Source organism: Bufo gargarizans, chromosome 2, assembly GCF_014858855.1.
Source record: "Bufo gargarizans isolate SCDJY-AF-19 chromosome 2, ASM1485885v1, whole genome shotgun sequence".
In the NCBI taxonomy this organism is placed as follows: Eukaryota; Metazoa; Chordata; class Amphibia; order Anura; family Bufonidae; genus Bufo; species Bufo gargarizans.
Genome location: NC_058081.1, coordinates 284,081,825 through 284,105,874, shown reverse-complemented (window position 1 = coordinate 284,105,874; position 24,050 = coordinate 284,081,825). Strand labels below are relative to the sequence as shown.

The 24,050-nt window shown below is 42.0% G+C and overlaps 1 protein-coding gene across 4 annotated transcripts in view; it reads right to left on the bottom strand.

The window, feature by feature from the left end:
- Positions 1-914: 914 nt before the first annotated feature.
- PNPLA8 (patatin like phospholipase domain containing 8) overlaps positions 915-24,050 on the bottom strand; it is an 80,083-nt gene continuing 56,947 nt past the window's right edge. For all 4 annotated transcript variants that reach the window (XM_044280339.1, XM_044280337.1, XM_044280340.1 and 1 more), the window contains 2 exons: positions 9,020-9,215; positions 915-3,173 (listed from right to left, as the gene is read on the bottom strand). In XM_044280339.1, the coding sequence (XP_044136274.1) occupies positions 2,902-3,173; positions 9,020-9,215 (468 nt within the window). In that variant the 3' untranslated portion in view covers positions 915-2,901. The remainder of the gene's footprint in view (positions 3,174-9,019; positions 9,216-24,050) is intronic.

Below are 24,050 nucleotides of genomic sequence, written 5' to 3'. Positions count from 1 at the left end.
ACTTTATTAGGGAAAGAGGTTTCTTTATATTAGAAAACATGGTGTAAAGAGTCTTCTGTAACTGAGCGTTGCTAAGCAGTCAGTCTTCAGCGTTCTACTGAGAGCGAAAGATGCCTGTGTGTAACAAGTCAGATAGGGAGGGTGACAGACTGATAGACCACATGTCCATAGCCAGGGACTGAGGTAGTGATAAGAGGCGGCTGGAAGCCTCTATTTTACACACAAGGCATCCTCCGTGCTCAGTAGAACTGAAGGCAGACTCCTTCAGGGTACCTGCACATGGTGCAGATTTGTATGCAGAAAATCTGCATGAAATTGGCACCAAAACTGCACAAAATGCACTATTTATTTATCTGCACAACAGGTCAATTCCCATGTTCGAAAAAAAAGCTAAGCGTACATTAAATTTATCCAATCTCATTCACTTTGCTTTTACTGTATTACGCTGAGGTTTGTCTGCACAAAATCATGGTGGAAAAAATGCACATAATCCGCATTGTGAGCAGGTAGCCTAAACACGCTCCATTACACTTTTCTGTTTACACCCTGACAGTTACACTTTTAAAGGGCTGTCTGTCTCTGACCTAAAACCACAAAATATGCTCACTGAGCTTGTTTACACAGCCTGCAGACATGCTGCTGTACCTCTTTACTCATTTGAACGTCTTGTCTCCCACAGCGCTCCGATGTTTACAACCCAAACTTCTGGGTTGTGCATGTTTCTGATACGCAGCAACAACTGTTCCCATAGTGCTGGGCACTGCTATCTCACCCCACCGCTCCCTTAGAGTAAGCCATGCCCACGACACCTCCAATCCTCGGCGGCCCCACCCAGTACACCTTTTCACTCTGAAAGAAGAGCTTTACGCGAAAACAAGGCTGAGCACGAATAATAGAGACCAAGAGGTCACAGGAGCAGTACACTGTGTAGTTTAATGGTCTGGCAGTGAAGGAACAATGCTAAGGAGAAGTTCATTCTTGGACAAACTGTTCAACTATATTAGGGAATCTACTATCAATTCTGAGGTTTATTATATAAAATATTGGCTTAAAAGGAAGCAGTCACCATGAAAAAAAAAAAACAGTCCAACCTACAGGCAGCATATTATAGAGCAGGAGAAGCTGAACAGACTGATAAAAACTTTTGTTGGAAAATATTCAGTTAAACCTGTAATTTATGAATTTAAACCTCTGCTCTTCCTGAGCTCAGTTTCCTAAGTGGCCCATGTTATCAGTGATTGACAGCTCTCCCTGTATAATTGTGTATACAAAGATAGATGTCATCACTGATCGTTTCAGACATTTTGAATTAATTACAAGTTTTACTGCATCTTTTCCCATAAAACTATATATCAATCTGCTCAGCTTCTCCTGTTCTATAACATGGTTGCACTACATTTTCATAATGACATGTTTTCTTTAAAGGGGGTCCCAGTGGTCACCCCCCCGGTAAGCATACTTTTATCACAGTTGATAAAATGTTGTTTGTTGGCCAAGCCCTTTAACAAATATAAACAGTGCATCATAAAAATACATCTCAAAGTGTATGCCACCATTTTATACAATTTATATATAGATATAAGCTACCTAAATTCATTTGCAAAAGCTATAATCATTAGTAAGCACATTACTTTAATTTTTCTGTACTGATTCTGAAATCCAACAAGCCCAGAGCTACATAGTTTAGGGTACTGGACTCCAACCCTTCAGCACTCCCTGCTTGTTTAGTGTCAGCACACAGCTTTTGCTGGTGTTTTACATCCTGGGAAGTGAAATCTTTACAGCAGTCACTGTACAAACTAAAGTTGACTATACACATGAAATTCAAGTTAGCCAAAACGACCGATTTTGGTTGACTATTGTTTGAATAAATAGGCAGGAAAATTTTTGAGTATGGCCTGATTGGCCAAATTAGGTCGATCATTTGCAAACATACTGAAGGACCAGGGAGTGGATATTTTTTATTTTTTTTAAACGGACACCCCGATCAGCCAGGTTAGTCTGACATGGTGCTGGTGGGATTGTTCTTATGAACGATACAATGAACAACTGATGGACTGCAATCTCTCATGTGTATGGCAAGCTTAATATGATGTACAAATTAGTAACACACTAATTCCTAGAAAGTCAGTTAAGTTGTTGCTTGATTCTAATGCTAGCTATATATATTAGACAGCTGTCTGACCAACGCTGGAGTCCAACTGTCTCATCCTTATCTCCTCTTGTTTTGCCATCAGGGGAGAGTTGAGAGGTCCACAAATTAGATGGCTGGCCAAAATTGTTCAGATTTCATTTTGATGGATTTCAGATTCTGAACGGACTTCAGGTCAGTGCTGAACAAATAAAGCAACAGTTTTACTTTTTATGCAGAGTATTTCTTTATAGTCAACTGGAAAATGATGTTCAATGGTGAACCTCTGCTGCATGTCATAATTATTAAGAAATACCAGTTTACTGTACACCTGACTCATTCAATCAACTTATGCGCACACTACCGCCCCTTTATACAGTATATAAGTGGAGAATAAAGCAGCTCTTTTAGTGCACTAATCCTCGGACAGGATGGAGGCAAGGACGGCAATCAATATTCCATTTTAAATAATCATGTATAACGCTTAACCAAGAATATCCAACAGGTTAATAAAATACAATAAAAGTGAGGAAATATTTATAATATGTACATTCCTTTTCTCAAATGCATTATACACCAATGTAAAAATCTGTCTGTAATGAAATATTTCAATCCCTCTGGCTCCACGATATACTTGAAGATGCAATTCCAGTAGCTTCAGTCGCAAGGATCCCTTTTACCGCTTGGCTACAGCAGATGTAAACAGCACACAAATGATGTGTGGACTAGTATTGGACATATGCACCTCAGTGTCATACATGGTTGCAGCTCTACAGCTTGGAGACAGGAAAGCCATCATACATGTCCACTTTTAATTTAGTCCAGTCACAAATCCGCTGGAATGTTGTTCTGTCTTGTTTCAAGACCGTGGCAGCTTTCTTGAGTTTCTCCTCATTTCGCTCTAGATAGTTCTGGCCATCTAGCAGAAGTTGACTGAGTTTTTCTGTACGGTTTTCATCTAATGGTATGTCTTCACTCATAACTGGGTTGAATCGGAAATAGGTGTTTGGTGGTAGCAGTGCGTCCAGTGTTTTGTGAACCTCTGTGGTAATTGTGAAACAAAACATGGCACAATTATTAAGAAAAGAATCTAGAGTTACACTAAAGTTATTTACTATTGTATCTAATCACAATGACTTACTCAATAATATATAGTATCCGAAACCTCACCATTGGACACTATTTCAGAGATTTGGCACCCATCAAAACCATAACAATAAAACCATGTAAAGAATAGGAAATCTCTTCTTATGCACCAACCCTTGCCTGACCTCATGACCGTGTCTTCTGCTACCAATTTTGGATACCTGATACTTCCTGTCCTGTCTTTTATGGCTCTCTCTCTAACCCACCCTACTACCTGGCCATCTATTGGGGACCATCCTAGAACCGTGACCTGGGTATTTTACTGCTAAACTTAATCTCCCCTTGCAGGAGTTAAAAGTGAACAACAGAAGGATATCTTAGACTCTTCGGCTCAGGTTAACCCAATAATTGCTCCCTGTTCTGCTGCCAAACGTCTTCCAATACCCTAGTCAGATCTGTTAATGCTTCTTGCCGTGTAACTCTGTTTTTTGGTAACCTATTTCTGGTATACCGATCATCTGGATAGGAATGTACGCTCTTTCACTAGTGTCAGTAGACAGTGCCACATTGACTTCTATGGGAGAGTGTTGTGGGCATTCTCTTTGAAAAATCTAAGGTTTACCGTTCAGGGAAAGGGATGAGGAATTCAGCTGTACACATCACCTATTAGGCTAGGTTCACATCTGCGGGTGGGGTTATGGGGGAAGCCTCCGTCACAGAAAGGTGGAAATAATGCCAGAAATCTTACAGACCCCATCATAGTGAATGGGATCAGTTGGGTGCCATCTGTGTCCAGCCTATGCCAGATGCAGCGATTTCGGTATTCTGTTCCTATGTTGCAACAATATCAGAATTTGGCTTGAGATCTGAACTTAACCTTTTCAGGGGTGTGAATTCTTTTTCATAGTTGAAATTACATTTTACTACAATTTTGGAGGCTACTTTTCAATTTAAACGCTTTTATGGATATACAATTCTGGTGATTAATTAGACGAATCCTATTTTAGGCCACAACTTATTATTGTGGCACTAAATAATAGGTCTGAGAGACACAAGAATGATATACTCTCTCTCTCTCTCTCTGTCTGTCCCCCCCCCCCCCCAAAAAAAATATCTATTATTGTTATTTCCACTCTGGGAAAAGAGCACTAAAACCGCTACAAACCCTTCCATCGAGAATACAGGAAAGGACCTGTTAAAGCCATTTTCCTGAATGGGAGCTGCTAAATACTTGAAGCAAATCAGCACTGCAATGCGTACCAGACTAAGGTCTCAGTCAAATTAAATATTGGCCATGCTCAGAACTGCAATCCACTCCACTTGTGAATACGCTGAGCTGGCAGCGGAGGACAACATCAGCAGCAGATTAAAAATAGCTACAACATCACTCTTTGTCTGCAAGAAAGATTGCAAAAGTCACTGTGGAATCAATTCAAAGAAAAAAACTATCCCTGCCTATTCAAGAGCTTATTCTTCACAATGCTTAAATGTCACATGTTTGTAAGGAGCAGACCAGTTTGCACATGATTGCCATGTGGCAGCTAAGCTGGCATTAACTTGTGTATTTGTTAGCAATGGACACATAATAAAATACCGGATACCCCCCATTGGGAGACTAATCAGACTTTAATTATTTCTACAAAACAAAATGTAACAATATAACACTTTTCCAAACACACTTGGTAAGGTACATAACACAATTCACCCATTAAAAGGGGTTGTCCCATGAATAATATTCTACAGTTTTTAATATTCTACAGTTTTCAAACCAGCACATGTAATTAAAATGTAGTCTAGCTACTGAGTTATTCAATAAAATCTCTCTATAGCGCCACCTGCTGTTTTTTTCTAATTTTGCTGTCTTGCTCACTGAGACGGAAGCACATTCTCAGTTCCATCATTCAACTGCCACTAGCTACAGCAGACGGGACATGCCCTCTGACAAAGGACGCACCCCTGAGCTGCCAGCTTGAAATAAATCTACCAGATTAATTGGAGCAATGAATGGGGACATTTCTGAAGGTAGGAGGCACAGGGCTGGTTCTAGCTTTGTTAGAAAGAGATGTCATGTACTATGGTTTATGATTTGAAATGTTTTACCTTTATCATGGGATAACCCCTTTAACTCACACATACTTGTTAGCTGTTGCCAACATGACTGGGGGTGGGGGGGGGGGGGGGGTCTGTTTTATGGCTCCTGTTGACCTGAAGACGAGAGGATCCAGGGCAACTTTTGCTTGTGCAATGTTTGCGACCACAATGGAACTTTAAAGATTCATATCACTGGGTGCCACCAGAGACTTTCCCCCTACAAACACTGAGGATGCACAGCAGTCACTGTAACCCATGATTTCACCATGATTATTGTGCGACCAACAGATGCTATGGAGTCTCAGAGGACCTGTCAATCCCTCTTACATGTCTATTTTAGCAATAAAATAACACTGAGCTGTGACCAGGGCCGTCTTTACCAAGGGGCAAAAGGGGCAGCTGCCCGGGCCCAGTTGCTCCTGGGGGGCCCAAGGCAGCTGCCTCTTGAGCCCTGCTAGCTACTGCCTCGGGTGTCAAGCTGTCTGTGTACTGTAACGTTGTGATCTAGGACCTTAATGACATCATTACCATGTGACCAGTAACCTAGCAATTACTGGTCACATGGCTATGAGGTCATCACAGGTCCTATCAGGAGTGTTGCAGAAGTTAACTGTGGAGCTTTTTTGTGTGAAGATTACATCAGAAAAAGGTGACAAGGGCTGTTATGTTAATATACTGTAAACTACTGTATAGTGGGGTGCTGTATATTGTGTGGGGGCCTGTATACTGTGGGGGGCTGTATATTGTGTGGGGCCTGTATACTGTGGGGGGCCTGCATACTGTGTGGTGGGCGCCTTATACTGTGTGGTGGGTCCTTATACTGTGTGGTGGGTCCTTATACTGTGTGGTGGGCTGTATACTGTGTGGTGGGCTGTATACTGTGTGGTGGGCTGTATACTGTGTGGTGGGCTGTATACTGTGTGGGGGGCTGTATACTGTGGGGGGGGGGTGGGCTGTATACTGTGGGGGGGGGGCTGTATACTGTGGGGGGGCCTGTATAGTGTGGGGGGCTGTATATTGTGGAGTGCTATACTGCTGTACTGTATACTGTGGGGGTCTGTATACTGTGGGTGCGGTATAGTGTGGAGTGCTATACTGCTGTACTGTATCGTGTGGGGGGCTGTATCGTGTATAGTTTGGGGTGCTGTATACAGTGAGGTGTTGTATACTGTGGGCTGCTATACAGCTCTACTATATACTGTGGGGTACTGTATAGTGTAGGGTGCTATACTGCATACTGTGTGGTGCTGTATACTATAGGGTGCTATACTGCATACTGTGGGGTGCTGGGGTGCACTGTAACACTAGGGTGAGCCGAGCCCTGGTCTCCTTCCTGCAGAGTGGTGCCCACTTCCAGCCTGAGCCCAGCTGCCCAGAACACTGATCCTGAGCCGCTGGAGTCTTCAGAACTGGAAGTATTTACAGTCATTCACTGGACTCTACCAGATGTGTGGATTTTTTGTGTGTGTGTTGTGGTGGAGGGCGTGATTGCCTGCTAAGGTGTGGGAAGGCGGGATCCAGGGGGCCCAAGTAAATCTTTGCCCAGGGTCCAATCAATATTAAAGACGGCCCTGGCTGTGACATTCCTCTACTATTCTTCCTTAAAATTTATGTACGAATTGACAACTTGTTAATACGATTCTCATGTAAATAGGGCATTTTGACAATGTCCAGTCAGTGTTGAATGTGTATTGACACACCCTGCTGACAAGCCCTGGTCACCTAAGTTGCTAAGAAGCTATCCATGTTTAGGAAAAGTCTGCCCCACGCAGACTCCCTCAGATCATTCCTGAAAGGCAAAGCGATTTAAGAGCTCACTCAGCTCCTGAATTGATCTGCCCGATGATACAGAGAACTATGCAGCCTTACAGCTGCACTGTTCTCTCAATCTCTTCCCTGCACTCACCTCTATGATCAGTGTAAACGGAAACAGGAAGTTATGTTCTGCCCTGGAGGGAAGTAACCCACATGACCCAAGGTATGCAGCTTTAACCCTTCCATCAAGGATCTTAAAATGAACCGTTTGACTGTCCTAGACCAGCCAGTATACTGACATTAACCTACTAACAGCTCTATACATCATGGGATATTAATTCTTTAACTATCCTAGACCAGCATATGTACGTATAATAACACTTTTACCGCCCTAGATCAGCAGAGATGCTGGTACTAAAAACTCTCTCGCTACAGACCACTAGGAATGCAGGCATGTACTCCTTCACTTCCCTAGACCACCAGGGATACAGATAATAATCCCTGCACTGATGACCAGGGATGCAGACAATAGCCTTTAGGGTCCATTCACACGTCCTCAATTTTTTCCGGATCAGTTCCAGATTTTGTGGACCCACTCATTTTCAATAGGGCGATACAAGAAAAGGCATTTTCTATTATAGTGCCAGCGACGTGCGGTGCGCACATTACCGGTGTCTGTGTATTGCGGATCGCAAAACACCTACAGTACGTGTGAATGTACCCAAACGGTGTTTGGCCTGGATCCTGTTTAATACTATTTGCCTAAATACTATGTGGCCTTATATATCCGGCTACTGATGCTGCTGATTTTTTTATTGTTCCTGATGAAGGGGTTATGTTAGAACCCCAAAATGCATCTAAAACAAATAAAGAATTTTACTTTCCTTACCGAGAGCCCTTATCCATCTGGGACCGGTAATTTTTGAGGCAGGCGAGGGGGAAACGTATCAGGTGTCTTGAGCTTATCCTTTTACCACTCCTCAAGTGAAGTGAGTAGTAGGATTTATTACTACTGAATCACCTGTACCTAACTTTTACATTATAATTTAGTACATGCAAGTTTGCTTTTATTCATTTAATCTATTACGAGATATATATATATATATATATATATATATATCTCTCTATCTATCTATCTATCTGCCATCCTGTTACTGTGTTTACCCAGTAAAAGGTATACATAGCACCCACTAACACATCTGGTCCTTTACCTCTTGCAGATAGATACGGTAGGCGATCTTCCCTACCGAACCATTTTCACTAGAGTGCAGCTGTAGTGTATAGCCCACGAAAGGACTATATTGATTCCAATGACCAATGATATACCATTTCTACTAAATACATATCTACCTAGTATACCCATCTTATTGTTTGGAGTCACCCTTGTTTCCTCCTCTGTGAGAAAACAAGGGTCTCCGATTCTTTTTTTTTTCTCCTTTTTCATTAATCCTTCAGGTATACTGCAGATGACACATGCAATAATTAGTATTTTATCTCAGTTTAATAATGTATTTGATTGGATCCAGGATCACCTAGTAATACCTTGTGTTACCATCTTCTATTGATCCGTTTCTTAATTGTTTCTGGGAAAGCTAAGTGGCAGCCAAAACAAGAATCTTGATCTGTCAGCTTAAAATGCACTTTTGAGGACAAATAACCAGATTTTCTAAACCCAACTAAGGCTACTTTCACACCTCGTTTTGTGTGGATCTGTCTTGTATCTGCACAGACGGATCGGCACGAACCTTATCCATTCAGAATTCATTGGGGCTTAACTGATCCGTTTTGGGCCGCTTGTGAGAGCCCTGAAACGGATCTCACAAGCGGACCCAGAAACGCCAGTGTGAAAGTAGCCTAACATTTCACATCTGCCAGATAAAAGAATTTTACTCTTGAAACTTGGAAATAATTTTTAATTCCCAATTATAAAAATTATTATAAGGAGCTTATACCCACCTTCTGTGTCAGTTGCGCTGCTGATCACGTTGTTCAGTTTGGCTTTCAGACTGGTGTGAGTAGCAGTAGTCTTTATTGCACCCTCATACCGCCCTGTACCAAGTGAGACTATGCACTGGAAAGTAGCATCTGGCCATAGGCACTTACATTCATGAATAGCTAGTGCACATGGGTTATTTATGAGCAGTCCTCCATCCTGTAAGGTAAGTAAAATGATTTAGAAATAGTCAGTATGACAGGCAACACTGTAGCATGCATCAAGAGAGAAAACTAATATTGGATAACTTAGGATGCAACTATAAAGCTGGCTGAAAAACCTTTGTCATCACATGATTAACCGTGCTGGTGATCTCCTTTTCGGAGGTTAGTTTGAGTTTGTTAGTGGATGGGACATGTACAAAGTAGCCCTGTAAAATGGACGTATATAGCAATTATGATGTAACAAGAAGCACAATGGTTTCTAAGAACATTACATTCTCGAAACTCAAGCATTTAGGCCTTAAAATAGCAAAGTTGAATAAAGACACCAGTCCAATAAGTTCAACAGTTCTGCCGTTACCTAGCCATGTTGGTCCAGAGGAAGGTAAACTAACATATAATCCAAGACCCACCTTCAGTAATCTACCACCTGTAAGGCTGGGTTCACGTCACATTTTTTCCATCTGTTTAACATATACAAAAAATGTATACGTTAATGAATGTCTCAGAAATACCGCCATACAGTGGCATCTGTTCACCATAGAGTTCCATTGTAAAAAAAATAAAAAATAAAATAAATAAATTTAAAGTCAAAAGGGAATCTGTCACCGGGATTTGATATATAAAGCTGAGGACATAGGTTGCTAGATGGCCGTGTGAGAGAGTAATACCCAGTCCCCATAGCTCTGTGTGCTTTTATTGTGTAAAAAAAGCGATTTAATACATATGCAAATTACTGAGATGTGTCCTGTATGTGAGATGAGTCCAGCACCGCCCCGCATCCTCAGAATCTCCTCCTTGCTCGCTAACGCCAGAAAGCCAGAGCGCCGTGATCTCGCGATGCGCTAGCTAGCGCAGGCGCAGTGTCGTCACAGTGTTACTTCTCTGTGCTGGCATCAGAGAAGGAACTGTGCATGCGCTAGCTTACGCAATGCAAGATTACGGCGCTCTGGCTTTCTGACGTCTGGGAGCAAGGAGGAGATTCTGATGATGCGGGGCGGTGCTGGGCTTCTTCACGCTGGACTCATCTCACGTACAGGACACATTTCAGTAATTTGCATATGTATCAAATCGTTTTTTTACACAATAAAAGCACACAGAGCTATGGGGACTGGGTATTGCGGATGTGCTAGCAGCCATCTAGCAACCCATGTCCTCAGCTCTATACACAAAATCCCGGTGACAGGTTCCCTTTAACGTACATTTTTTTATTACCGGACTCCTTTCCCCCCGACGTATACATTAAATGGATGGCAAAAATGTTATGTGAAGCACCATAACTTGTAATGTTATAACTTTCTTCAAGGTCCTTTTTAAGCATTTTCAATGTAAAACAGCATCCAGTGGTAGAAATATCCAAAGTCCTAAGGCTCTTGAGGTGTTCATACACATTCAACAGCTGTCTGTCAAACACTCGTTTAGCTGATAGCTCTCTCCCGACTCCACATACAGTGGAGGAAATAATTATTTGACCCCTCACTGATTTTGTAAGTTTGTCCAATGACAAAGAAATGAAAAGTCTCAGAACAGTATCATTTCAATGGTAGGTTTATTGTAACAGTGGCAGATAGCACATCAAAAGGAAAATCGAAAAAATAACTTTAAATAAAAGATAGCAACTGATTTGCATTTCATTGAGTGAAATAAGTATTTGAACCCTCTAACAAAAAAAGACTTAATACTTGGTGGAAAAACCCTTGTTTGCAAGCACAGAGGTCAAACGTTTCTTGTAATTGATGACCAAGTTTGCGCACATTTTAGGAGGAATGTTGGTCCACTCCTCTTTGCAGATCATCTCTAAATCCCTAAGGTTTCGAGGCTGTCTCTGTGCAACTCTGAGCTTGAGCTCCCTCCATAGGTTTTCGATTGGATTAAGGTCCGGAGACTGACTAGGCCACTCCATGACCTCAATGTGCTTCTTCTTGAGCCACTCCTTTGTTGCCTTTGCTGTATGTTTTGGGTCATTGTCGTGCTGGAACACCCATCCACGACCCATTTTCAGTTTCCTGGCAGAGAGAAGGAGGTTGTCGCTCAGGATTTCACGATACATGGCTCCGTCCATTTTCCCGTTTATGCGAATAAGTTGTCCTGTGCCCTTAGCAGAAAAACACCCCCAAAGCAAAATGTTTCCACCCCCATGCTTGACGGTGGGGACGGTGTTTTGGGGGTCATAGGCAGCATTTTTCTTCCTCCAAACACAGCGAGTTGAGTTAATGCCAAAGAGCTCTATTTTGGTCTCATCAGACCACAGCACCTTCTCCCAGTCACTCTCTGAATCATTCAGGTGTTCATTGGCAAACTTCAGACGGGCCTGCACATGTGCCTTCCTGAGCAGGGGGACCTTGCGAGCCCTGCAGGATTTTAATCCATTGCGGTGTAATGTGTTTCCAATGGTTTTCTTGGTGACTGTGGTCCCTGCTAATTTGAGGTCATTAACTAACTCCTCCCGTGTAGTTCTAGGATGCTTTTTCACCTTTCTCAGAACCATTGACACCCCACGAGGTGAGATCTTGCGTGGAGCCCCAGAGCGAGGTCGATTGATGGTCATTTTGTGCTCCTTCCATTTTCGAACAATCGCACCAACAGTTGTCACCTTCTCTCCCAGCTTCTTGCTAATGGTTTTGTAGCCCATTCCAGCCTTGTGCAGGTCTACAATTTTGTCTCTGACATCCTTGGACAGCTCTTTGGTCTTTCCCATGTTGGAGAGTTTGGAGTCTGCTTGATTGATTGATTCTGTGGACAGGTGTCTTTTATACAGGTGACTAGTTAAGACAGGTGTCCTTAATGAGGGTGACTAATTGAGTAGAAGTGTCTAACCACTCTGTGGGAGCCAGAACTCTTAATGGTTGGTAGGGGTTCAAATACTTATTTCACTCAATGAAATGCAAATCAGTTGCTATCTTTTATTTAAAGTTATTTTTTCGATTTTCCTTTTGATGTGCTATCTGCCACTGTTACAATAAACCTACCATTGAAATGATACTGTTCTGAGACTTTTCATTTCTTTGTCATTGGACAAACTTACAAAATCAGTGAGGGGTCAAATAATTATTTCCTCCACTGTACATGCTCAGATTGGCTGACCATGGGAGCATTCTCAACGCAGAGAGGAGAAAGCCGCTGCTATACACCTCTGGAGTCAGCATATCTTTTGGAGAACAAAAGGATTGGGCGTTAAAATTAAAAGTGCCCCATCCTTCTCTTCCCTGACAATCTGTTAGGGGAGAGCTTAGAGCACCCCATACACGTTAGATTGTCAGTTGGCCCCACTGAAAATGGCGGGTTTGGCTGACAACAGTCTAATGTGTATCAGGACCTTCACAGCAGAAATCCCATCAGTGTAGAAACCTCCTTTCCTACAGGCACACTGGAGGACTTCTCATCATGGTCACATGTCTAGGTATCTCTGTATTGTTCATTGCCATATTTGTGCATAATGAAAAGATTAATCCTAAGCTGTCTTAACAGCTACAAATTTGATTATCTTTCTTAGTACCTTAATACATTACTACCAACGACTTTGGTAACCTTCCAATGCAATGCATATGATGGCACAAGAGACTGCAGACTACTCTGTACTGTACTCTACTACAGTGTAATGTGCTATCCTAGCACATGCTATCACACCTGCCAAGATATCTCATCATTTTAACTAGATGAGCTATGTGTCTGCATGAATGAGAGAAAAGAGAGGAGAACTACTGCGCTACAATATAGTGACTCTGAACAAGGATATCTTGAGAAGCCTACAACAGGATTAAACCAGTGGCCGCACAGAATATCCAAGACAACTAACAAATAAGATTCTTCTCAAGGTAAGTTGAGCTTCCATGACTTCTAATGGCAAGAATGGTCAATAAGGTCCATCAGCAACCTGTTCTTATTCGGTGTTTGAACAATTTGGAAAAGAGTTATGACTTCCATTAAGAGTATAAACAAAAGCTATAATGCAAATGTGAACAGAGCCGTTGAAGACAGGTATAGGGCCCTTTACAAGGGGAGACACAGTAGGCAATTATTGGGAATTAACCACTCATCCTTGATAACTGCCTGCTCGTCAAAGGAGGTTAGAGCTGGATTTATCTGCAAAAATCACCTCTTTTCATAGGAGGATCAGCTGTTCAGGAATGATGCTAAGTGAGCACATCAGTGGTGCTTTACCAATGGCACATTTACAAAGGGCAATTATTGGGAATGATTGTTCTTAAGAATACTCCTTCCCCAAAACTGCACCAATTGTTGGCCCGTGTATACTTTAAAGAGGTTTTAAGGCTTGTAACATAATTACTGTCTATCTCCACACTAAAACAAAGAAATTAACTGATTGTAAAGAACCATTTTGCTTAGCTATTCTATAAATAATGTGATATTTGCATCCTTTAATCAAATTTTTTTGGGCACACCGAGTTCATATATTCAAAAGCAGTATAGTGTTAAAAAGAGATATTTTGCTCCATTCTCCGCTGGATTGTGACTACAAACATTTTCAAAAGCAGAAATATGGCCCTGTTCCTATTTTAGCACATTCCCTCCCCCCAAATAAAACAGGTCTTTCATTCTGATTCCTTTGAAGAGAACCTTGAGAGAGCATCATACATTATTTAGTAGAGGTTCACACTGAGCAGGATCTTCTGTTACTACAGCTGTGATACTGTAGATACAAAGAGCTATATTGCTCAAAACTAAAGATTCAGAGCAAGTCTCTTCCTTCTACTTTGACTAAAAACCAGTTTTCTACTAATGACTGGAATTAATAGTAGGTCTGAGTTTGTGTAACAAGCCCTATCTACATAAAACATGACGGCTTCTATTCCCAGGTTGCCAAACATGGAAACTTGTGGAAGGTAACAGAAAGAAATACACAAAGGCAGGCATACTTGATTGTCCACAGATGCAACTTGACTAGTTTCAAAATTCTTGACTCATTTAATTCCTAATCATACAATTCACAAGAAAGCAGCAATTACCAACTATAACAGTGTACTTCCAGGTAAGATGTACACAGTTAGTGCTCATTTCCCAACAGTTATCCTTGGGGTTCCTCCTGCCTGCTTTGCTGACAGCACAGCACCCTCATCATCTGCTTGGGTGGATCTTTGTCGAGTCATCCACTGGAAAGTACAGTATTCAGCAGAGGAAGCATACATTTATAAAGAGGATTAAAAGTCTGTCATCCAGTGCAAGAATTGTGCAAGAAGAGCATCTAAAATGTAAATTTTTCATTTTCTGTATAAGTAAAACACAAACAACTTGACTAGTATGGAGACCTTTTTTTAGCGGATTTGTAGACACACACAGAATATTATGTAGGGTAGTGGATAATTCCTAAAATGCATGATAAACTTCAACAAATCGGCTTGGAGGAACTTTAGTCCATTCCTCCATACAAAACAGCTTCAACTTAATTTTGGTGTGTTTCCTCCCGGGAAATGTTTGTATCAGGTCTCTTCCACAACATTATTAATGAATTAAGGTCAGGAATTTGACTTGGCCATTCCAAAATGTATTCTTCTTTACTGTTCTTTGGAAGAATAACTTGTGTGCTTAGGGTCGTTACCTTGCTGCATGACCCAGATTCTCTTGAGATTCAGCTCATGGACAGATGTCTTGACATTTTCCTTTAGAATCTGCTGGTATAATTCAGAATTCATTGTTCCTTCAATGATGGCAGGCTGTCCTGACCCAGATACAGCATAACAGACCCAAATCATGATACTACCACCTGTGTGTTTCACAGATGGTATGACTTTTATGCTGGAATGCAGTGTTTCCTTTCTCAAAAACACAACCCATTTCATTTAAACAAAAAAGTGCTAGTTTGGTCTCCTTCCACAAAACAATTGATCCAATAGCCTTCTGGCTTGTCCCGGTAATCATTAGAAAACTGCAAACAGACAACAATGTTCTTTTTGTAAAGTAGCAGCTTTCTCCTTGCAATCCAGCTATGCACACCATTGTTGATCAGTGGACTCATGAGCATTACCATTAGCTAATATTAGAAAAGTTTTTCGTTGCTTAGGAGGTTACCTTGCGGACTATTACATGCCTTGCTCTTGGCCTGAACTTGAAGGGTACCCCTAAAGGGTAATAGTGATCTTGAATTTCCTAAATTTGTACACAATCCATCTGACTATGGATTGGTGGAGTCCAAACTCTTTAGAGATGGTTTGTAACCTTTTACAGCCTGATGAGCATCAAACACTCTTCTTCTGAGGTCCTCAGAAATCTCTTTTGTTTATGTTATGATTAAATTCTACAAGCATGTGTTGTGAAGATCAGACTTTGATGGATCGCAGTTCTTTAAATAAAACAGGTCGCCCACTCACACCTGATTGTCGGCCCACTGATCGAAAACACCAGACACTAACTTTACCTTCAAATGATCTTCTACGCCTAAAAGGTTCACATACTTTTCCACCCACAGACATGTGACACTGAAACATTTTCTTCAAAATGTAAATAACCAAGTTGAATATTTTTGACTCATTTGTTACTGTGAGACAGAATTTTACACCAGAATTGTGCAGCAATTTTGGTGCAAAACGTTGCACTGAAAGCCACAACCCCTTCCTGCTAACCCCCCCCCCCCCTCCCCACGTCGAGAAAGTTGGAATAAAGTGTACAATCGTATTGGTGTCAAATTGCACCACCTTTCCAACAGATTCTAGGCACAGACACATTAGTAAATCTGGGCCATTGACTAGTGTGGCAAATAAAAATAAAAATCTGCTTTATCATGTAGACTGCAGGGACAAAAAACACTTGAATCCACAGATTCATCAGACGTTCAGTCTAGCAGTAATCGGGAAATTGTCTCCTTTATGTACATCAGGGTCCCTACCAACTCGCCAAGTGTGTCTCTCATTTCAGATGAATTTTCGATAAAGCACCAGCGCTATGTTGGAACTACACAGATAAAAGATAACACTTATTTTTCAAAAGAAAGTAGCAAACTTATATTACTATCGAGATATTTCTCACATTTTTTCTTGATGGTCATTTGCAGAAAATCGCTCTGGTAAAAGGATGCCATTTTATATGCAAAACACATAAAAAACATCCTGGAGCATTTATCCGCGTGAATCAGTAACGACACAACTGAATTGGATAAAATGAGCAGCAACATGCAGAATGCACTGAGAAATATATGACTTGGCAGACCCAGCTGTAATATTTGGGCGCAAGGTCTTTGGACTCCATAGTAACCATTTCACTGCTTGGACAGACATGCTTTGCATTGCTAGTAACTTTCACAGTTCAGCCCCTTTGTTAACAGGAGAATGTCAAACACTGAGTTACTGAAAATATTACCAGTCTCTCAGTGAACAGTTTTTGCTGCATTTAGTCTGTTACCTGCATGTAGCTCCTCACAGATGAGGTTAAGACTTCGTTCACATCACCGCAAGGCTTTCCGTTATATTTGTAATCCTTTCAAAATAACGAAAAGTAAATAACTAACGGAAAGCCAACAGACACTAACTTAAAACATATTTTTACTTTTTAATGGACTGACAGAACTGATCAGTTTAAAAAAAACTGACACAATGCATCCGTTCGCTTTACGTTATGTTCCATTACTTATTGTTTTTAAACTGATCTTTTATTTTTTTAATTTCATTTGAGCATGCTCAGAAAAAAAACGGAACAGAAAAACGGATTGCATAACGGATCACATAAAAAGCACTTATTGACTTTAATGCACAACAAAACGGATCCTTCACAAATCCATTAATTTAGACGGGAGCAAAAGTACAGCATGTAGCCAAAAGAAGTGTAACTGTCACGGATGGTGTAACAGAAAACAAGAAGTTACAAATAAGGATCTGACTGGCTTGATCCAAAACTAAGGAACAAAAGGGTGACCCTTATTAAAGCCCTGAAGCTCTCCCTGTCTTCTCAGCCCATGCAAAGATCTCAGTGATAGAAGGTTGCATGTCCACGTACCTAGACTGAATGACACCTGCAAACCCTATAATAGTGAGGGGACACGACCACAAGCTCCCTGCACTTAATACGGAGGGAGTCAGGGTCACCTAGAACCAAGCCAACATGAATACAACAAATACAGAAATAGACTTATCTGAAAACCCAGCTGTAGCAACTTCTAGCAGAGAACACAATCCAGGATGTAATATAAACCGCAAGGTGAGGCAGTATGGGGAGGAGATATATAGCTGGGAGAGGGAGGAGAGATGTCCAAACGAAAGCAAAACAAAAGATCATGCAGGAGGTACTGAAGAACGTCTATCAGAACTTCTCAAAGATTTGGTGGCGACAGTAACTGATGCTTTATCACCTCCACAGAAGTGAATGGGATTTACAACGGATCTGTTTATTTGCGTTTTATTCATCCTGTGAACGGATGAATAGAACGGAAATCCAGACGGTGATGTGAATGAGCCCTAAGAGTCCATTCACACGTTCGCAAAATGGGTCAGCAATTTTTCAGAACGGGTGCAGACCCATTCATTTTCAATGGGGCCGGAATGTGCTGTCCGCATCCGCATTTGCGGATCCGCACTTCTGCATCCGTGCTTCCGTTTCCACCCCAAAAAAAATTTGAACATGTCCTATTCTTGTCTATTTTCCATTTTCTATTATAGTGCCGGCGATGCGCGGTCCGCAAATTGCGGAATGCACATTGCCAGTGTCTGTGTTTTGCGGATCCGCAGAACACTTACGGACGTGTGAATGGACCCCAAGACTGGACAATGTAAAATAGAACTGCTTGAAGGTCAGGTTTACAGCTTGAAACAATGGCAGGTTGACTCATGAAAAAACTGCAAGCCTCTGAAGATGGAGTAGGTCTACATTTGGCAAAAATCAGCTTCCTAGTACGAACTGGAATGCCTTCGCCCCCCAAAAATTTCAATTTACCACAATGTCTGACATCCCATAGCATGCGCCGTGGATACACATGTCAGCACCTGGAATCGGCCTCACAGGACGCACTGCACATGCGCCAGCCGGCAATGAGGAGTGAATAAATTAGCAGTGGGGCGATGCTGGGCTCCAGGAGAAGGGGCGCATCTGGGCTCCAACGGCTGGAGGGACAGCCCCTTGGGCTCCTTACTCAGGTAATTACCATATTAATAAAGCGATTTTCTAGACAAAAGGACAACACTTAGGGTAGTAATACTAGTATATTTTAATACAAAACGAGCAGACTGATGTGATGATGTTAAAAGCTCTGTCACTAAAATACAGGTGACAGAATCCCTTTAAGGACTGGATATGTCAGCATAATATGAGGAAAAGGGAGTTTTTCATCCAAACAATGAAGAATATTGAGAAATGTTAATAAATGTACTTTTGTGGTTATATTTTCTTATGTCCCCCACATACTAGGAACGGTTATCCGAAGGAAGGACACAGATGGCTGCAATATGTTGTAATGATGGCTTTCATCCATGAGAACCTGACCTTTAGTTTAGAGTCTTGTCCCAAGGATCAATTACCTAATATGATTATAAGACATTGCCAATATATATCACGTGCAATTATGTAATTTACTGTGTCCAATAATATGCAGTGTAACTCCTATACGTTAAGGGTATATAATAAAGAGTTTGGGGCGGTCTCAATAGAGATCTCCACAGACATATCAAACCTGATCATCTCTGTGTGTCGACTGATTGATTTTATAATTTTTATATTGATTACCTGTACCTGAAATTGAACTACTCTGTCATGGTAATATGAGGCAGTGAGATACAGAGAAAGTTTAGAGCAGGAGCCATTCCTCCTTGGGCTTAGGATGGGAGTAATCAGAGACATGGTTAGGTATGTCCTCTGTGACAACTTCACTGAAAATACTATTTTCATTAGGTATTGTATTCCTAGCAACCAGACTGTCAGACATGACTCAATGCAATGTACAAACACGTTCTCCTGATGGAATAGTCAATGGACCCAAGTTATATGCTGACCCAAACTGATGCCACAGTGCACCAATCTGCATATTTATTTGCAGAGGTCACAATAACGTCTCTACACGTGTTATTGATCCCTGTATAGGGAATGACACGTTTTCAGACCAGTCTCATGCTTACTCATTCATGTGACCAAATTTGTTTTCAGGATGGTGTCACAGACTGCTCCAAACTGAAATTATAAAAGCCCTTTATCACCCAAAATTGATTTGCGGTTGCTGAGATACTTACCTATTTTAACAAGGAACTGTCAATCCTATTAAACCAGGCTAGTAACTCTGGTAGGGTAGCTCCTGCCAGTTAAAAAAAAACTATTTATTGCTCAAATCTGTTTTGTGCTTGCAGAGATGTCTTACATAGGGCATGCCCAAGCCCCTCGGTACCCTGCAGCCTCTCCACTCTCTAGACCAGGCATGCTCAACCTGCGGCCCTCCAGCTGTTGTAAAACTACAACTCCCACAATGCCCTGCTGTAGGCTGTTTGGGCATGCTGGGAGTTGTAGTTTTGCAACAGCTGGAGGGCTGCAGGTTGAGCGTGCCTGCTCTAGACTTATCCATGTCTGCTTCCCTTCATTATCTTGGCAGTGAGGGAACCTGAATGAGATGTACTGCGCAAACGTTGATTATAGAAATCACAGCGCATAAAGGGTCAGGGAAGAGCACAATGAAGATGCCTGGCCCTGTAAATCCAGGAAAGTGGAGGAGCTGTGGTACACAGAGGGGCCAGGGGCCACTGCTTAGTGCACTGAAGCCCTAATTAATATATTAAGAGTAAGATATCTCTGCAATAATAAATTTATTGTTTTAAATCAGCATGATTAGTACCTGTGAAACTGGCTGACCTGTTACATGTGCGCTTGGCAGCTGAAGGCATCTATGTTGGTCCCATGTTCATATGTGCCCACATTGCTGAGAAAAATAATGTTTAAATATATGCAAATGAGCCGCTAGGAGCAATGGGGGAGTTGCCATTATAACTAGAGGTTATGCTCTCTCTGCAACTGGGCATCCTCTGCACTTTGATTGACAGGACCAGGCAGGTGTGATTATGTTTTCACTGCGTGGTCCTGTCAATCAAAGCGCTGAGGGCACAGCAGTTGCTGAGACTCTAGGAATAACGGCAATGCCCTAGTTGCACCTACAGGCTAACTTGCATATATTAAAACATCATTTTTCTCAGCAATGAGGGCACATATGAACATGGGACCAACACAGATGTCTTCAGCTGCCAAACGAACATTCAACAGGTCAGCCAGTTTCATAGGTACAAATCTGCTGACAGATGCCCTTTAATAGGGTGGATCCTGCTGAGGGTTTTCTGAAATTTTTTGAACTTTGGATATGTCATCAGTATCTGACCAGTGGGGGTCCCACACTGGAGAACCCTGGTGATCAGCTGTTTTAAGAAGGCACCGGTGCTCACAGTAGCGGCCTTCTCGCAGCTTTCTTTAGGCCATGTGATGTCACGTTCATTGGTCACATGGCCTAGGTGCAGCTCAGCCCCATTGAAGTGAAAGGGGAGGATCGGCAGGGGTCCAGGTGTCAGACCCTCACAGATCAGATACGGATGACCTATCCGGTGAACTATAGGCTGTTTGTAGACAGAATAAATTAGTGAAATTTCTTTGTTACATTTACAAAAATGTCATTGAAAGATGCATTTGCACATTTACAAAGACCAACAGGATAAATACCTCACATCATTCGACACTTACTCATAAATTTATAATACACTCTTCAACACCAAGGAGGACAAGCTGTAAGGTTATGAAAATTGACTAAACAGGTGTCATTAAGATCTGCAGGTGACAGGTGATCACATTTTAAAGAACCTAGCTCTAATATGCGAGAGGCATAAAAGCCTGATTGAAAGCAAAGTTTACATCCACAAAAAAAAAATTAAAAATTTTATTAAACTGTGTTTTGTACGATGCCTCCTGTATGTCTATGTGCCAGTTATCGCCTCTTGTCGCAAACTGAGAGGAAAAGAATCCTGCATTGGGCTACAAGCTAGATGTCCAGCTACAGGTGATCCATTGACCTCATGCCTCTGCTCTCAAAGTCTTATCATGGTGCAGAGCAAGATGGCACTGAAGGCTAGACTGGAGGTCTATCATGTTCAGCGATGAGTCCCGCTTTTGTCTCTAACACAATGATAGTCAGAGACTGGTCTGGAGACCACATGGACAATGCCATAAAGAGGCCTTCACAAAGGAACATCACATTGGTCCCACTTGTAGATTTACAGTATGGGGTGACAATGTACGGTAGATGGACCCCTCTATTCTTCATTTAGAAACACTAACAGCTCAGACTTGCATTGATTTGATGGTGGAACCATTGGTACAGCCATTGACCCAAGGTATCCCAGGAGCTATTTTTCAACAGGATAATGCCAGGCCACATGTAGATCGTTCAACTCTCAGTAGCCTGCAAAGTCTAAAACGTGCTACCATGGCCTGCAGCGTCTCCGGACTTTTCTCCCATCAAGCACATATATGAAATCACTGGACAGCAATTGCAACAGGAGCTACCAGCAGCAGATGATGATATGTGTGCCAAAGTGCATTCAGTGTGGCAGAACATTCCTCAGACAACCATTAATAAACTCATTAATAGCATGCCAAGGCAGGTAAGTGTGTGTATTTCTGCATGTGGCTCTCATATTCGATACTGAATAGATCGGGATGTTTTTAATATTTTGTATAATTCGCATATCAATAACACGTCCCAAGTACTCATAGGGGGCTTTTTTTGGAATGCAGCATTTTGTTTTCAAGAAAGGTCAACTTCCAACTTGTCTGAAACAGGCCATTCTTCCAGAAGCTTCATGAACATGCCACTGGCTTTGAGAGGACTATTTTCCTATGGAGAGCTGTGATTGTCATTTTTATGCAATGCTCTCCATAAAGTGAGGTTATAAATTCCAAGCCTAGAGAATGCAGGACGGACCACTCATCCACAACTGCTTCAGTTCACAGGGTATTCTACCCATCAAATCACAAGTCACACAAATTCCCTGTGAAATAATCATGCATTACACCTCAACTAATAGACTTCTGTATCACTGGTCAATAAATATGGCAGCAAGAAGGATTGCCTGCATTTTAAAGACATTTAGTTTAGCCAACTGTGGATGAGGGCAAACACCATACACACTTTGTAATATAGCGGTACCTTTTTATAATCAAGGGCATGGATGTGGATGCAGCCGTTTGGTGGCATTCACATGCCCCCATTAATAAAAGGGGTATGCTTTTTTAGCATAGTCCTTAACCCCTTAAGGACGCAGGGCGTATCGGTACGCCCTATTTCCCGAGTCCTTAAGGACTCAGGGCGTACCGGTACGTCCTAACTTGAAATCTGTATTCCGGCGCCCCAGGGGTTAATCGGAACGGGATTTCGGCTGAAATCATTCAGCCGGCATCCTGTGACAACGCCAGGGGGCGTCATGTGACCCCCCCGTGTCGGCGATCGCAGCAAACCGCAGGTCAATTTAGACCTGCGGTTTGCTGCGCTTTTTGCAGTTTCTGATCCCCGCGGTCCCTGACCACAGGGATCAGAAACTTTAGTGTCCCTCAAACTGATTTTACACCCCCCTGCACCCCTGCATGATTTTTTGCCGGCGGGTGGTGCAGGGGGGGGGGGTTGTGGGCGGTGGGGGCGGTGCGGGAGGCGGGTGGTGCGGCAGGCGGGATCGCGATCCACCGCCCGCCTCCCCTTGAAAATTCGTTGGTGTACAGTGGGTATACCAGGGTGCCAGCACATTGCTGGCACCCTGGTATAAATGGCTGACATCGTTGATGCAATGTCAGCCGTTTAACCCTTTCCATACAGCGGTCCGTACGGACCGCTGTATAGAAAAAGTTAACAGTAAGAGGGAGCTCCCTCCCTCTCCCATCGGGGGGCTGCTGTGCCTTTGCAGCCTCCCCGATGGAGAGGGAGAGAGCCCCCCTCAGCCCTGTGCTTATCCTTCCCCGTCTGCGAAGTTGTGGCAGACGGGGAAGGTTCCCATGGCAACAGGACGCCTGTTCAGGCGTCCTGCTGTCCATGGTGCTGAACAGATCTATGCTAAAATGCTTTTAGCATAGATCTGTTCAGTGTAAGTAAAATACAGTACAGAACCCAGTATATGGTGTAATGTACCTTATTATACAGACATCAGACCCACTGGATCTTCAAGAACCAAGTGGGTCTGGGTAAAAAAAAAGTGAAAAAGTAAAAACACATTTATCACTGATTAAAAATGAAAAAAAATAAAAAATTCCCTACACATGTTTGGTATCGCCGCGTCCGTTACGACCTGATCTATAAAACGGTCATGTTACTTTCCCCGCACGGTGAACGCCATAAAAATAAATAAATAAAAACTATTAGGAAATTGAAATTTTGCCCACCTTAGTTCCCAAAAAAGGTAATAAAAGTGATCAAAAAAGTCGCATGTACGCCAAAATAGTACCAATCAAACCGTCATCTCTTCCCGCAAAAATCATACCCTACCCAAGATAGTCGCCCAAAAACCGAAAAAACTATGTCTCTCAGACTATGGAAACACTAAAACATGATTTTTTTTGTTTCAAAAATGAAATCCTTGTGTAAAACTTAAATAAATAAAAAAATGTATACATATTAGGTATCGCCGCGTCCGTATCGACCGGCTCTATAAAAATATCACATGACCTAACCCCTCAGGTGACCACCGTAAAAAACTAAAAATAATAAAGTGTAATAGCAAGCGATCAAAAAGTCATATGCACCCCAAAATAGTGCCAAACAGTCATCTCATCCTGCAAAAAATGAGACCCTACTTAAGATAATCGCCCAAAAACTGAAAAAACTATGGCTCTTAGACTATGGAGACACAAACATTTTTTTAGTTTTAAAAATGAAATCATTGTGTAA